At 35.4% G+C, this 17,052-nt stretch overlaps 1 protein-coding gene across 1 annotated transcript in view; it reads left to right on the forward strand.

Moving 5' to 3' along the window:
* Positions 1-17,052, forward strand: part of LOC149798158 (protein NSUN7-like) — a 128,605-nt gene that overhangs the window by 100,335 nt on the left and 11,218 nt on the right. The window contains exons 4-7 of the mRNA XM_089963261.1: positions 1,604-1,887; positions 4,465-4,648; positions 5,511-5,718; positions 10,129-10,272. Coding sequence (XP_089819387.1) covers positions 1,604-1,887; positions 4,465-4,648; positions 5,511-5,718; positions 10,129-10,272 — 820 coding nt within the window. The remainder of the gene's footprint in view (positions 1-1,603; positions 1,888-4,464; positions 4,649-5,510; positions 5,719-10,128; positions 10,273-17,052) is intronic.

The raw sequence follows: 17,052 nt of genomic DNA on the forward strand, positions 1-17,052 counted from the left end.
AAAAGGTATGGCTGCCAATTAGTCTGAGGCAGTTATTTCTACAAAGAGATACAAGCCAGACTCTTTGGCAGCAAAAAATGTCAGATGTTGCAGAACTTAGAGAAAGATAAATTTTCAGCTACATTGGGTTGATGAACATTCATGTCTTGAATTCAGTGACTGTGAAGGAAAGATGTTTAACATTTACTGCAAATATTAGAATAGACAGATTTATCATCTGATTGTTAACTTTGTCCTGGTTTAGGTGGCATACATGTACATGACAGATTTACCATCTGATGGTTTTGTCCTGGTTTAGGTGGCAGACATGTACATGACAGACAGATTTATCATCCGATGGTTTTGTCCTGGTTTAGGGGCAGACATGTACATCACAGATAGACAGATTTATCATCTGATAGTTAACTTTGTCCTGGTCTAGGTGGCAGACACGTACATGACAGATTTATTATCTTATGTTTTTGTCCTGGTTTAGGTGGCATACATGTACATGACATTTATTATCTGATGGTTTTGTCCTGGTTTAGGGGCAGACATGTACATGACAGATAGACAGATTTATCATCTGATGGTTTTGTTCTGGTTTAGATGGCAGACATGTACATGACAGACAGATTTATCATCTGATGGTTTTCGCCTGGTTTAGGTGGCAGACATGTACATGACAGATAGATATATCATTTGATGGTGTTGTCCTGATTGAATCTAGACAAATGAGTGAGATTATGCAACAAATGAAAAGGTATTCTGGACAAGTGAATTTCTGAAACTTAGACTTCTTTGAGAAAGTGGATGAAAATTTTATTAGCCTTGACTGGTTATCACCTTTTTGTATCTTAATTATACTTTTATTTTAGGAAAATTTTGTGAACTAGAAATATTCTCAGGGATAAAATGAGTGACTAACAGTGTGCTGCCACAAAGTCTGGCCTGTGTTCCTTGGTTAACTGCCTCAGACTGACTGGCATCCCTACATTTTATCTATCCACATGTAAATGTTACTTTTCTGAGTATTCCTTATTATCTTCATTGCAAAAATAATTTAGTAAACTAAAATATTCTAGCAGCTTCATTAGTCTGTTCTTGCAGTGTCTGCTGCTCGTTGAACTCTTGCTTAGTAATGATGATTTTGTTGGTTTGTCAGAATAGACAGTACAGGTAACTTGTGAGGACGGTCTGTGTGGTTGATACCATTGTGATACAAGAGTAGAAAGTTTTAGTACCTTCATTGAGCTTTCTCTTTCAGCTTGTGGTAGACTGTCTTAAATGTTGATAATGTGTAGTACACAAATAGGAAGTTTCAGCAAGTACATGAATTGAAATGTATCTCAATTTGTGAAGGACAGAGGCCTGGTTATTATTTTTCTGTTGAAGTTAGAGAATAGGGTTTTGTCAGTTTAAATTTCAGCAGGTGATGAACAGAGACTAGGTCATGGTTGTATTGTGGGACTTGCAGTTGCAAGTTTCAGCAGTTTAAATGAATTTAATTTATGGTATTTATTTCAGCTTGTACAGAACAGGGGCATGGTGCTGGTTGTATTTTGGGACATGGAGAACTTTGCAAGTTTCATCAGTTGAATTGTGCCTTTGTTTTGTATTTCAGCTTACGGAAGACAGAGGCCTGGTGATGGTGGTATTATGGGACTATCAGAGTAGGAAATTCCAGCAGCGAACTCCCATCCCAGACGAGGTGCTGGACCCAGATGTTCAACAGGTTGAGGATGCCATCTGGGAACTCAAAACAAAACTCAATGCTTCTTTGGCCCGACACCGAATCAAAGCGGCTGCCCCCTCACTGGAATTTCTCCTTTCAGATAAAGTGAGGAGCATTGATGAAATCAGTTCTAGGCTGCCAGTTTATGTCTGGGTGAACCAGCTTAAAACTAGGTGATTACTGAGTGTTTTATTGTTAATGAAATGCAAAATAAATCTCTATGTTGAAATGCTCCCTGATAATGATGCCAAAATATCAAAGATAGTATGGTGTGTTTTCAGGCTATACACATCATGAAGTTGAACTGATATCCAGAGAAGTCCAATTATCAGAAAAAAATATCAAAGGGGAAATGTTTTGTTTTTGAAAACAAAATTCTGTATTACTTTTTTTGTCTCACAAGCAGTCAGTGTTAAGACATGGGCATCACTTTTCCAATGGCATTGTAGTTGTTGTTGGCATAATGTCATGGGTTAGCATTTATTTCAGTTTCATTGACATTGTTGCATGCACAGTCATGACATTTGATTGGTGTATTTATCTTGGGTGGCACTGCTCATCACATTCAAAATCAGGTCACAGTGATCACATTTCGCATTCATGTTCCTTTTTTTGCTAGGTATTTAGCAGAGCAGGCAAGACATAGCATTTTGCAAAAGGTTTGTGTGCTTATTCAGCTGACAACATGGGTCATCAATGTCAAATATGCTGTAGAACACCAACCAATCAGCCATCAGATTGACAGTCTGGCACTTTTTTCTTGCTTGTTCCCATTTGTAAGTTCCTTTAATAGCTTTGAAATTATTTTAAATTAAGAAGGAACAAAAGATATTTCAGAATCATTTCAATCAGTCTTTGAACAGTATTTTCTTAAATCGCAACAATATAATTTGATTGCAGTAAAACCCCAAAACAATAAAGGGTCTATTCATACACAGAACTATTTTTTTAATATTTTTTTTTTAATATCCAGTTGAAAAATCAACCAGATGTGTGAAAATAATACAATATTTTCAACCCTTTCCTTTATTTTACATGAAATACCTCATATATTTAGAAGGTTTTTCACTTTTTTAACTATAGGTGGAGAATTTCCCTATTACTTTAAGTTCTAGAATAGACCCTTCAGTATATGATATTCCTGCATGTGATAAGGAGCAGAAACTCTTATGCCAGTTTCATATCAATTAACTTCTCAAAATTGTTTCACATTTTATTGGAGTAATTTTAAAAGTTACAATGCTTAAATAAATCTGATGATAAAATAAGAACATAATTTTTTAAATTAATTGATGATTAATTAGTGAACAGTCATTTATATTGACTGCAATTGTCAGTGTCTCTTTTGGGGAGTTATCATTGTTTGAGTGCAGTTGCCCCTAGTTCACAACAATAAGGCATCATGCTTTGCAACCATGCAACTATTATTGTTGATTATAGCATGAAATGATCACTAATTGAAACTCCATATGCCACAATAAAAATGAAATGGCACATTTTTCAGTTCAAGTTGGAAGTTTCCCATCAATCAATCTTGGCATCTTCCACTGCAGAATATAGCACCCAGTGGTCAGTGTCTCATCATAATGGTGTTTATCATATAATAAAAATGAAACTGTACACACCTTTTTTTCATTTAAAGTTCTCAGGTTTTTGTCACAGTATATGATAGGCTTCTTTCTGACATGGCACAAACCAATGCACCGACTGCCATGTGACCTATATGCCATCTCCTGGAAAACAGAGATCCAAAAAAGGGGTCATGCAATGAACAATTAATTGATGACTTAAAAAATATAACTTGTTCAGCAATAAAATGACTGCAAAAGGTCATTATCTCTGTAAAATCTGACATTTATTTGGTGACAGGCACTTTAACTAAGCATGCTAATGTATTTGCTTACTTAATTATGGAATAAACAATGGCATTAGGTGTTGTCTGATGGATTTTTCTTGTCAGTAGAGATATTACAAATGACAATAATGTGGTCACTTTCAGCTATATAGAAATGTTCAAATAGTATCGCTTGCATTGAAAGCATTAGTCAACAAGCATAATGTATTAATATTTGTTTAAGTGTTGAGCTGAATTTAGTTGTCAAAAGCAAGATTGATTTACCTCAGAAGGGGGTGGGGGCATGAAATTATAGAATGGATATTTTTTCTTTGTTGAATTTGTTCTTATAAAGAATTGTCTCCGGGCACAAATATTATGTCGACTATGCCCCCAATATGGTAAAAATGACCAGGCCTGTCGGTTTGAGGCATCAAAACTGAATTTACATTATGGGTCTTTTTGTTGAAGCTTAAGATCTGAGTTGAAGAAATCCTGATTACCATTATAGCTTAATAGTGCAGGATATGCTCCTATATTATCATATTTATTAGCCTGTTTATTATGAACTAATTGAGAAAATTGCAATAAACATTTTCCTTATTGTTTTAACAACTTAGTGGAGGCCCAGGCAATTGCATAAAATAGCCCTTCAGGTGAAGAAAACAAACTTACTAAGAAAAAAAACCCCAAAACAACATAAACTTTAATTAGGCAGCTACCAACACTTGAAAGTGATGACTTTGTGTACTAAACCTAAGATCTCCCTGGTATTAAGCAAGTGTGCGAAGTACTGTTCTGTCTTGTGGTTCTGGTCCTATTACTTTATATTCTAGAAGCATTGTATTTAAAATGCTTGGGAAATTCAGTAAAAGTTAATTGTTTAAATTCAGTATGCTCCATAATTTTATTTCAGTGTGGCAGATGTGATAGAGTACTTTAAGGATTCCAATTACAGACTCGTTAATTATGATGCTGAATTGAGTGGGAGGACATTCTATGTTGACTGCCATTGTTCAGATGTTCTCATCTTTCCTGCCGAGTGTCGTGAAGCAGTACAGGACAGCGATCTTCTGCTGGGTGGACATATAGTTATGCAGGTTCAGTAGCCATTTTATTATCTATGACGTTTTCTGAGATTTATTAGTAGTGATTTATTCGTGATTTTGACACAGAGGGGGATTTCTGCACTGGCAGAATACCTTCTTGGGCTTTTTAAAACTTTTATATTGAGCCCATGACCCCTGGATTACAAGTCTAATGTTTTACCATCAGTATGGAATAAAACTTTGAACAGGTGTTTTCTGTGTGGGTATGGACGGGGGGGGATACTTAAACACCTATATCTTAGACTGGAACTTATAGTTTCCATTTGTAAAAAGCAAAGAAAAAAATGGAAACGTGTCAGTTAGACTAAATAGGTGAAATTTGATAGCAAAGATGAAGAGAAAAGAAAGATGCTGATACTTTGTGAGGAATACTAATGCTTATGGTTATTATTTTGCCAAAATGCTCTGGAATTATGGATGGGATTCACCATATTTATTCTCATTAGACCTTTACTAATGTTGGCTATGCACACATTTAGGGAGAAGAAATATGCTTGTATAGAAGTTGGTTATTTTTAAAGATTGTTTTATTCAATTCAGGTGGGTTGCTTCGATTCAGAAAGATTTTCACTGGGATTCTTGGTGAGCTTCTTCATGGGTTGGCATGTCTGGTACTTTGGAATTAAATTTTGTAGTTTGAAAATTGAATAAATACACTGAGACCTTTCTGTAACAAAATCCAAGAGACAAGTGCAATATGTTGATGAAAAACAGAAGTTTTGCTAAAAGTCAGTAATATTTAAACTTAGAGAATGTAATGATTTGGACCACTATTAGCATTAAACTTCATTTACCTAAAATGATTGTCTAAGAACAAAACAACACAATGTTAATTTTGTTTTTCATTCCTTAGGACAAGTCCAGCTGTCTCGCTCCACATTCAGTGAAATACCTAATTGGAGATGAAGATGATGTGATACATGTAAATGCGGGGTCTGGAGTCACAACTGCACACATTTCCAGTCTTATGTGCAAATCTTCAGGCCAGATATGGGCATTTGGTGCAAATAGGGAAGGTGGTACACATGCTCAGAAACAACTGGAAAAATTAGCAGTCAAAAGTATCCTTTCATGATTCATACAAGTATTTTGCAGTTATTTGATGTATTATATTCTGTATTAGAAACAAGGGTCCCTTGGAAGGACTTGCACTACTGACCTAAGCAAATTTCTAAGATTTCAAGATAAGACCATTTCTTCTTTTTAACTGCTGCGTTATGAAACCATCTCTGATATTTATGAGCAAGATTTTAAAATTAGCTGCAGAGGTGGCCATATAGGATGTTGTTGTTGTAGGGTTTAATGCCATTTTTCAGCACACGGCGGCCAGTATTAATGGTGGAGGAGGAACCCGGGAAAACCCCGGAAAGAACCACCGACCCACGAGAAGCTACTGGCAGGCTTTCTCACATACCCACATTGGCCGAATCCGAGACTTGAACACACGCAGACATAGGTGAGATGGCAGTGATCCATAACGGAGAGCGCTTTAGACCACTTGGCCACTCGGGGCCCCCATATTGGATGTAAGATCATCACTATTTTCATTTAGGACCAACTAGACATCACTAGAAGTCTTTTGATGAAAACTCTTTTTCGTTATGACCATCTATTCAGGAGGATGCATTGGTGGCCATATTGGATGTTAGATTGAAATCATTTTTATTTAGACCAAACTAGATTGATAAGCTGGGCGTTATAATTCAATTTGTCTGACTCCCGGAGCAAACTCAAACTTGTCTATATGGAAGTCCAAAATTGAGAGAGAGACAGAGGCAGGGGGGCAGGGCAAGTCCAAAATTGTTAGAGGGAGGGAAGGAGGGGCCTTGTTTAGTTTGTAATGCTCTATGTTCTTAAGATTTTACACCTTGTGATCTCCCAACAATACATGTATCAGTACCATTATTTAGTGTTTATATGTACCATGTTAATTTATTACGTGATTGACGACAGTTTATTTCATCTATCAGTCCTTTATTTCAGTTATTTCAACAATGTATACTGTCAAGAGTCTCTCATTTTCATCTTGTAAGCAGCACCATTTCACTTGGGATCAAGTAGACATCATTTTGAAGTTAAAATCCCATATCATCACTTGAAATTGTGATATCTTTCACTGACCCACAGGACCATTATCATAATAATGTTTGTACATGTACTGATCCTGCCAAAATTTTCTCAATCAGTATTTTTTATTTATGAGCATCAACTCAAAAGATTAACAATTATATTTCACAAGCAACACTCACTGAAACTTGAAAGTTCATATGTATTTTTTTTTTGTATGTAATTCACCATCAGATCTGGGTCCAAATGGCCAAGTCTGTGACCTTCTGTTTCTTGGTCCAGTAGCAAGCCAGAGCTTGATGGTATCATTTTGGTTATAATACTTAATGTTTGGTGAGTTAAGGAGCACCATCATTTGGTATGATTTCAGGGAAAATTTATGAAAATTTTATACCCATCAAAGTATTTTAATGAAGTACCCTGCATACTTTCACATTTCTTCGAATACTCAGTGTAGAAAGTGCACATCACATCATTTCCTGGGTCAAACTTCAGCCATTCATTTGCATTTTCCCAGCATTTCTGGTGCTTCTTATTATCTTCCCATGAGCAAATGTATGATTATGCACTCTCTTGTCATCATGTAATTTCTGACTTCTAATTGGTGGCTGTGCATCTTGCTAAAGAATCCACATAGTTTTTTCAACATACCTTTAAATGTCAGCATAAAGATGCTTTTGTTCTGAAGTGCCGTGAATGCTACTGCTTACATGCATACATACTTTCCAGTTGTCACTGCACAATGTATTGAACGTTTATCAAAAACAATAAAATATTAAAACACATTATTTGGTTTAATTCTAGATTGTTTGTTCTGTTGACCAGTTCATCCTTTTCTGATTGGTACTAGCCATTTTGTTTTCTGTTATCTGTTTTGAATTCATTGTTTGAGACCATTTAATAAGGCAAGTTCCATGGGCATGAATACTTTGAACAATAATCACCCAAATTTACTTGGCACATGTAGTATCACCTGCTATTTCTGCCTAGGCATTTATTGTGCTTTGTCAGGTGCAGGATGTTAATAGGTATTCAGTAACAACAGTGTACAGATCAACTAATCATGAAAGGAAATGGCATCATGTATTAGTTAACTGCTTTGTTGGCAGCCAGTGGAAATGTTCACTGCTTCAACAGATTTGTGATAGCTAGGGTTTTAGTGATCTGTTGGCAGAATAATTGGCCCTGGGTTAACAGATTAGTGATGGTTGGGGTTTTAGTGATCTTTTGGCAGAATAATTGGCCTTGGGTTAATAGATCAGCATTAATTTCAAGCCCTACCATGTTGATATGACTTACTGTTTAGTAAGAACTGCAATAACAAGATTTGTAAGATGTGGCAGCCATAAGAGACATCTCATAATCACCAATTTCATATAGGACAAAGTAGACATCATCAGAATTATTTCATGGAAAACCCCATTTTAATATGAACATCCAATTAGGAAGAATAGAAAGAACAAGATTTTGTCTGTTGGATGTCTGAGCAACACCATTTTCATTTAGGACTATTTAGACCATGGGCTGATGGTGTGTGTAAAGTTTCATGGCAATCCTCCAAGTAGTTTACGACGAGTAGCAATAACAAACTTGTCATACAGGTGGTTGGATGACAGACAACAGGCCATGTCATAAGCTCTTATGGTCTGTGACCAGTTGAGCTAAACGTTTGGACAGTTGATGTCCTAACCTATGTATACATGTGTGCTTGTGTGAATGGAGGTGCAGTTTTGCACAACTCCCATGCCATTGTAGAGAAAGTATTCAAAACCTTGGGATATGAATTAGAGTACCTGGTTTGCAGATATGCAAAACATTGTAGGATTTCAAGCCACCCAAGGTATGTGGCTTGGACTAGGATTGGGACCACATATTTAATATGTTTTGGCATAAATTGGGGGATAAATGAATCACTTTCAGGGTGTTGAAAATTCACTTGCATGACGTGATGAGTAAAAAATAATTTTTTTTTATTACAATAAAGCTAGTTAATAAGAGTTTATTCTGGGCAAGTAAAAATGTTTAACACTTGCCAGTCTGATGAATGGATTTTTAGAGATTTTTCAAATGTGACTTTTGTTTTATTGTTCTTACTGACTATTAAGGCAATAAACTATTTAAATGTGTTTGTGAGAGACACTGAGATTAATTAAGATACACTGTATTAAAATTGCAAGAGACAGTATTCTTTCATATTGCATTTGAATTGACTGGCATTGATTGTTCAAAGATAATTGCTATATAATGTTTTTTCCACCAATTTGAATATATTTGATTGTGATGTACCACCTTGTAAATTCTATGATGATCAATATTGATGCATATTAATGTGTAAAATAACACCTATAGCAAAGCAAGAATTCAGAATTGAATGGTTAGATTATTGTATCACAAAACTGTTGATGAACCAGCTGAAAGCATAAATAAAAAGCTTTATGGTGCATTAAATTTCTTTACACTAGCAAATAAAAAATGCAAAGTCCGATTAACTTTCATAAAGATAAAATTGCAATCATGTTTAAGCCTGAGTCCTGTAGCTCTTGAATATTACATGCTTTCGTGTGCCCTAACTTTTGTAGAATATTGTTCTACATTATAACACAGAGTTCCTTACTAACTTTTGATGCCATTCAGCCTTAGCACATTAGGGACTTGTTTTGACCAGTATCCTGGTCAAAAAAGATCAAGACAAGAGCATCAATTTGTAATTCAAAAACCAAATCTCTCGGGCATGTAGTCAGTCAGATGGAGAAGCTTTGTTGATGCTGAATCAATTCAAATTGGATGACTAGTGTGCCCTTGGCAGGGAATCAGTTCAAACTGAATGACTAGTGTGCCCTTGGCAGGGAATCAGTTCAAACTGAATGACTAGTGTGCCCTTGGCAGTGAAATACACCTCCATTAACACTGCACATAAAAATTTGTACTATAGCTTGCATTGATTTTCTTGATGAAGATCATGAATTTGATTGCAATCCAATATTAATATGGACTAATATGTGTAATAAATTGCAAGACATTTCATTTCATTGTGGTCACAGGTTCAGGATTATGATGATGGTGGTTATTACAGTGATGCTGCTGATGGCAGTGAGGATTTTTATGGTTATTATTATTATTATTGATAATGGTGATGTTTATTTTTTATTATTGTTGTTATTGATGGTGATGTTTATTAATGTTTCTTATTATGATTTTTGTGATGATGATTACAATGATTATGATGATTATTGATATGACTTATGCTATTACAGTTATTGCTTCCACCTCAATTATCCCCTTCAAAATCTACTTCTGCAGCAACTGATATGAACTACTGTACTACCTAAATTTGTTCAATTTTTTAAAAATAAAATGCAGTTTTGTTTTGGAAATTGACTTTAAAATTCCTTAACCAACCCAAGATGTGAAACTGATGTCAGAGTCATTCCTGGATATAGAGCTGGATGATACAAGATTTAAGAACTGCAAAGTAGTTCTGGTGACAGCTGATTGTAGTAAATCAGGGATCAGCAATCCAGTGGACTTCATTGTTAATGAGGGGGAAGGTGAGCTTACAAGACTTAGTGAGAATTTTTATGATGCATCACAAATATTGTATGCGCATTTGGTGTTACCCAAATCCATTGGTCTCATTAGGTTTTGTGTTAATGCAATTTTTTCTGGTAGTCTGAGTTCATGTTCCAGTTCTAGTTTTTCAGGGATATTTATAGCTGTTCCCATGAACTTAAATGGGGTCCCAGTCCAGTCATGAAATATTTCAGTATCATGCAGAATTCCCTTTTCTAGGGATTTGTTTTTTTAAAAATTTCCAAATTGTTCAGATTTGTTTCCAGAAAAATTGGCCCATGTCCTGTTCCCAAACATCTTGAGTAAATTTCAGTCTTGTGTATAAAATGGAAATGGATTAGTGAAAGACAAAGCAAAGGCCTGTGCCAGGGATACTGATGGACTGATTTCAAGAATAACAAACATAGCCTGAAACTTTCATGAGACATTACTTAATACATTTGCATGGGGTAACTATTTTACACCCTCCTCCTGCCAGTTAATGGGAAAGAGAGGAATGACTTGCACAGTATTTATTTTTTTATCCTGAAGCAGACGTGTAAAATGGGGATAAAATATTTTATCAAGTGATATTCTGTTGAAAGTAATTGTAATATAGGAAGATGTCAGCAGGCGAAAATTTGTGTTTATGTTTGTCAGTGATTGAATTTGTCAAAGTTGGAGGAAAGTAATGTTTGAGCAATTCATTTTCTGTTGAAAGTAATTATAATATATGAAAATGTCCACAGGTAATATTTGTTAAAATTATTGTCCGTAATTATTGAATCACAAAGTTGGACTCCCTGCTTCAGACATCATAGACTCATATCTGATGTGGCATAATATATTAGCAAACACATTATCCTTATGTGTCTGCATGTTCTGCAACAATATGTCTGGATCCTTGATGTTGGCAGTTCTGTGTGGGTTATGCATAGATAGGGTAGATCATGAAGCCCAAATAATGTCGCTGTGGCTTAATTAATCTTGGTACATATGATTTGGGGGCCCCGAGTGGCCGAGTGGTCTAAAGCGCTCACCGTTATGGATCACTGCCATCTCACCTCTGTCTGCGTGAGTTCGAGTCTCAGGCTCGGCTAACGTGGGTACGTGAGAAAGCCTGCCAGTAGCTTCTCGTGGGTCGGTGGTTCTTCCCGGGGTTTTCCAGGGTTCTTCCTCCACCAATTATACTGGCCGCCATGTATAGCCTATCTTGTGCTGAAAAATGGCATTAAACTACACAACAACAACATATGATTTGTAGGTATTTGTTTGATTAATTTTGATCTTATATTTACCCTGATGGATACACTCTTTTAGCCAGCCTGTGTTTGAAGCTTCATTAATTAATTTACTCACTGCTTCTACATAGACATTGCTGCCAAGTGTCCTGTTTTTTTTTCTCTGTATTTGTCCCATATTTTGGACCTGAATATGGGTGTAATTTTTTTGTGCAAAAAATACGTTTTTTAATTTAAAAAAAATAGTAAAACATTTTGTTGAAATTTTCAGTTTCGAATGGGCACTCGGTTCCATTCAGATAGAAATGTATCGCATGTCTGTAGGAATACAGTTTTACAATATGATTGGTTCATTCGAAATCGAGGCTACTATGCCTGTCTTTATCTGCCATATTGGATTTTGCAAACAGTTACTGCTGTCACTGTATCTCATCTTCGTAATATTCAACTTCTAATCATGTTGAATAGGAAAGCAGAATATTCAGAATTTTCTTCAGGAAAGACAAGAAAATAGAACTGGAAGGACAATTGTGCTGTCTTGTTTAGATTTGTGAAACCATCTAGTAGAGGAGAAATCTTTATGTTTTGCAAATTGTGTAATGTAATGTTTTCGCTATTGGGTATGGAGGTGCCCATGAAATACAAGAGCTTGAAAGAGCTAATAAACATCAGCTTGCTGCTTCATCATACACAACTTAGCCTGAACTTGTGACATATATAAATACCAGAGAGAACCTTGATGCAATTCGATCGAAATTCGGTTTATTAAATTTCTTCTAGAAATGAACCTTCCTCTTTCAGTTACTAGTGTTGCTGGTGATTTATTTCGCCCCCATTTTCCAGACATTAAAATCACAAAGGATTACTCGTATGCTAGAATGAAAACAGTTCAGCAAGAAAATCTTACAGAATTGAGATCGTCAGTGAAAGTTGGTACATTGGAATCGATAATGATTGGAGAAAAAAAAAACAAGGTGCGAAAGAGGTTCCTATTAACAGCCTGTGTCTGAGTATTTTGCACCCATGCACCTTCTGAATGGGCACCCGAATGGAACATGGTGTCTGTCCAGAAGGTACAAGTGTGCAACACATTCATCTTTGACATTAACTGTCCTACCTTACTGATGGTTGTATATGTTGTAAATAGTTACATATGCATTCAAATTTTAAAAATCATTATTTGTTCCTGAAAATCAGTATTTTTGACACAAGCAGTCAGTATTTTTGTACTTGGGGGTTGGCAGCTGTGCATAGATTTCACACAGATAGAAAATACAGAGATCTTGGTTTTCTTCATATAGATGTAAATACAGAGATCTTGGTTTTCTTCATGCAGATGTAAATACAGAGACCTTGATTTTCTTAATACAGATGTAAATACAGAGACCTTACTCGGTTTTCTTAATACAGATGTAAATACAGAGATCTTGGTTTTCTTAATACAGCTGTAAATACAGGGATCTTACTTGGTTTTCTTCATGCGGATGTAAATACAGAGATATTACTCGGTTTTCTTAATGCAGTTTTCTTCATTCAAGTAAGATCCCTGTATTTATATCTGTATGAAGAAAACCAAGATCTCTGTGATCTTACTCGGGTTTCTTCATACAGATGTAAATACAGAGATCTTGGTTTTCTTCATAAGCTTTAAATACAGGGATCTTACTTCGTTTTCTTCATGCAGATGTAAATACAGAGATCTTACTTCGTTTTCTTCATACAGATGTAAATATATCGATCTTACTTGGTTTTCTTCATACAGATGTAAATATATCGATCTTACTTGTTTTTTTTTGTACGCATGTAAATAGAGATATTTGACCTGGTTTTTTTCATGCAGATGTTTGCTGGAGAGTGAAGGAAGTCTTTATACCCATTGGTGTAGTCCATAGGTTTAAAGTCATGTTTGAGTAGTCCAGGAAATGTTTTGCACAAAGCAAACTATGTATGATCATTGTTCTTACTTGATAAGTAATTCTGATGAGTAATTTTCAACAACTACTGAAACTTTACTTGACGGTATGAGTGTTCTGCACTGTTGATATAAAAATTAGGTTGCTAAAGTTTTAAATATCTGCCTTTCAGAGCAAGATACTAGGATACTACATGTACACAACTTGATCTTGTGACCTCACCATGTATTCTGTTAGATTTAATTTTTTATATGCTACTGCCCTGTTGTCAGTGAAATCATACCTTTGCCCCCTTTCAGCCAAAACAGCTTGCTCTACTGTCGTCTTTATTTAATATACCTGGAGTTGGCATAAATAAAGCAGAAACCATGCAGGATGCAGTTGTTCTGTTTTTGAGTTCGGCTACAAAATATAAAAATGCACATGTCCAGCCAGACAAAACCTTCCCAATCATGCAAGAATAATTAATCTTTTTACCATTGCAATGAAGTTCTGTATAGATTAGGTACATTAATCACATGCATTATGCAAGCTACAACCACCAAATTTATCATTCCTACATAAATTGAAATTTGCATTCACTAATGTCTATTCTTTTATTAAACTTTGGTCCAGATTTTCAGCATGTCATTATCAAAGCCTTGTTAGAATCATTCTAGTCAATTTTTAATCTTCATTGAGTTCATTTAGGTAAATTCACATACATTTTTGGTGTTAAAATTTCATTTGATCATTATAAAATGCAGTGGCAGTCAATGTTTGATCTTCACAGTTCCGTTAAATAATACAAAATTTGTTTGCCTGTCACATAGTGAAGTAAGGATCAGGTTATTGTCAGTCTTATTTCATTCTTTTTCTGATGATCTGCATCAGATCTATTCAAGTTACGTGATAATTAGATGTCTTCTTTCAACGTGGACACATCAAATGCTTAATTAAAAAAAACTTCAGTGTATGGAAAGAGAGGGATATTACTGAAGGCTTTACTCTTTATCATCTTTTTAGCCATTCAGAATCAATTTTGTGAAAGTATATGTAATGTTCATTTTTATATCTCATCTGGCTTCACAAATAAAAAGATATTAAAGTTTTCTATGTAAGCAAATTTCTTGATATGTATGTGATTTGATGAATTTTCAATAATAGGCAAACTAGAGTTGACATAGACAAACTGTATTTCATTTTGAATATAATATACTTTGCATTGGAGAGATAATTGCCAATCTAAAAGACGATATAGAGAAAGGATTGACCTTTGTTGAAATTTTTAGTGTTTATTTAGCTACATCATGGAGTGCAGTTTAATCCTTCGGAGACTTGATTAGCTTTGAAATAGTTTCTGTGTACACATTTTGGCTGTAAATTTGTAAATTCAGCTGGGAAAAAAGACTCGATCTTGGACCTCACGGGCTTAGCGAAAAGTAAAGATGTTAACAGTATTACATGTCTTGACTCAGAGTGGTTTTCTCAGTCAGTTTGTTGAACAAAGGAACATTCAAGACCAAACGTACACTTTGGAGGAGCTGAGTGGCTTGTCTGACTTTTGATTGAAGGGGTGTGAGTTCAGATAATATCATTGGATGAACCCATGTTAGCTGCCTTGGTGTGTCCCTGGGCAAGGCATTTTATTCCAGTTGCCTTCACACTAAACAACCTTCATGCATTGCTGAGATACACAGACTCCAAAGTCAAACAACCACCACCCATCCCTATTTTTGCCACGGCACAAGCTTGACTTAGTGATTATTTTGGCATCATTATGCATGTCTGTCCTTCCAACCATCCATCATTCCAAACTCAAGATTAACCTCATTGTAGCAGTCTCTTGTTTAAAAAAAAAAACACATGGGGATTATATAATCCTCACTCTGTGTATGTGTGTTTGTGTGTGTGTGTGATTATGTTGTCCAGTCTATGGATGTGTGAATGTTGTTTGTGCATACATGGGGATTGTCTGTGCATGCTTATTTGATCTTGTCTATGTGTGTGCATGGATGCATAAGACAAATAGTTTCCTCCTTCACAGATTGAGTTATAAAGTTTGAAATATAGATACAGTAAAACCTGTCCTGAAAGATCACTGCTTGTCAGACCAACTGTCTTGAGAGACCATGTTTTCAGTGCAAAGATTTATTAATTTCAAGATGTTATGACTGTTCATGAAAGACCTCCAGTCTTGAGAGACCAGATTTTCCATCCACATATTTATTAATTATACAGTGTTATGATCTATCAGGAGAGATCATCTGCCTTGAGAGACCAGCTTTTCATTCCATGGGTTTTTTAATTAAATAGTGTTATGGCTTATCATAAGATACCACTGGTCCTTAAAAACCATGATTTTTGTGGTAGAAGGGGTGGTCTTTCAAGACCTGATTGTTAAGTCTCTAAGTTCTTTGTTTCTAGCAAACAAATGAAATTCACAGTATGTTCTTGATGATGGACGCCTGGTTCTCTGTTTAAGATCAGTATATGAGATCTGAGGTGAAGAAAGCAGGTTATTTTCCAGTCTCTTTCTGTGGTATATTGCTTCAATACACATTGATTTGGACAGGTGAAAATGAATGTCATGAATTTAATCTTCTGTCTACAGATTTATGGGGCTAATCACAGGTCTTTTCTGGTATGAAGTTAATTTGTCACAGATGTCACTTCTGATTGTCCTATATGTGTAGAATGTTTTACAGTATCAAGAGAGAATGCATGAATTTTCATTGTCAGTGGCTGTTTTCATCTTCACTAATTGGATAGACTGTAGAGATAATAATTGAAATTGCAGTTTTTGCTGCAGTAATGCACATATGACATAACTTGGGGAGGAGGGTTATAACACGATTCCTGGCCATATGATTGATAACCAGATAACGTATATACTCGCTTATCAAGTTAAACTGCAAACAAGAAATATCAAGATCTGCATAATGTGCTTTCTGATCAGGGCCTATGTTTGTTTTACTATAATTGGATGGCAGATCTGTGTCTCTGCAGTTTGCAGTTGGACTTGTCTTACAAGCAAGTATATACAATGTGTTGGTTGATATGTTGGTGAGGATTTAAAAATAAGTTTTTGAATTACAGACATTGATGCCTGTTGGTGGTGTCACTTTGATTTACGATAAAATTGTTTACATGCTGGTGGAAACTGGAGGGGAATTTAATACTGTAAATCTTTTGAAAAGCTGTTGCAACTTTTATTTTAGAAATGTATACTCTTTGTTTACATTGGGCCCAGTTTACATAGCAAATAGAGTAAATATATACCGGGATTGCTTGTAGAATTTCAGGCAGATGTCATTCCTCTGGTAGAATGAAAAACAATTCACACCAGATGTTATGAAACTTTGTTCATAAATGTGATCTTTTATATAAAATGTGCATATGTGAAAAAGCTTGCCAGTAGCTTCCCATGGGTTGGTCATACTTCCTGGGGTTTCCTGAGGTATTCCTCCACCAGAATATACTGACCATCATGTATAGCTTATTGTGTGCTGAAAAATGGCATTAAACCCCAAAACTTAACATTCATATGAAATATATTGTAAACTTTTTAATGCAATATGTATTTTAATTTATTTCTCATGAGAATCTGGGTTTATTATTTTGTTGTCAAAGAGAATGAACACTA

This window comes from Sinohyriopsis cumingii, chromosome 6 (genome assembly GCF_028554795.1).
Source record: "Sinohyriopsis cumingii isolate HCF-2022 chromosome 6, ASM2855479v2, whole genome shotgun sequence".
Taxonomy (NCBI): Eukaryota; Metazoa; Mollusca; class Bivalvia; order Unionida; family Unionidae; genus Sinohyriopsis; species Sinohyriopsis cumingii.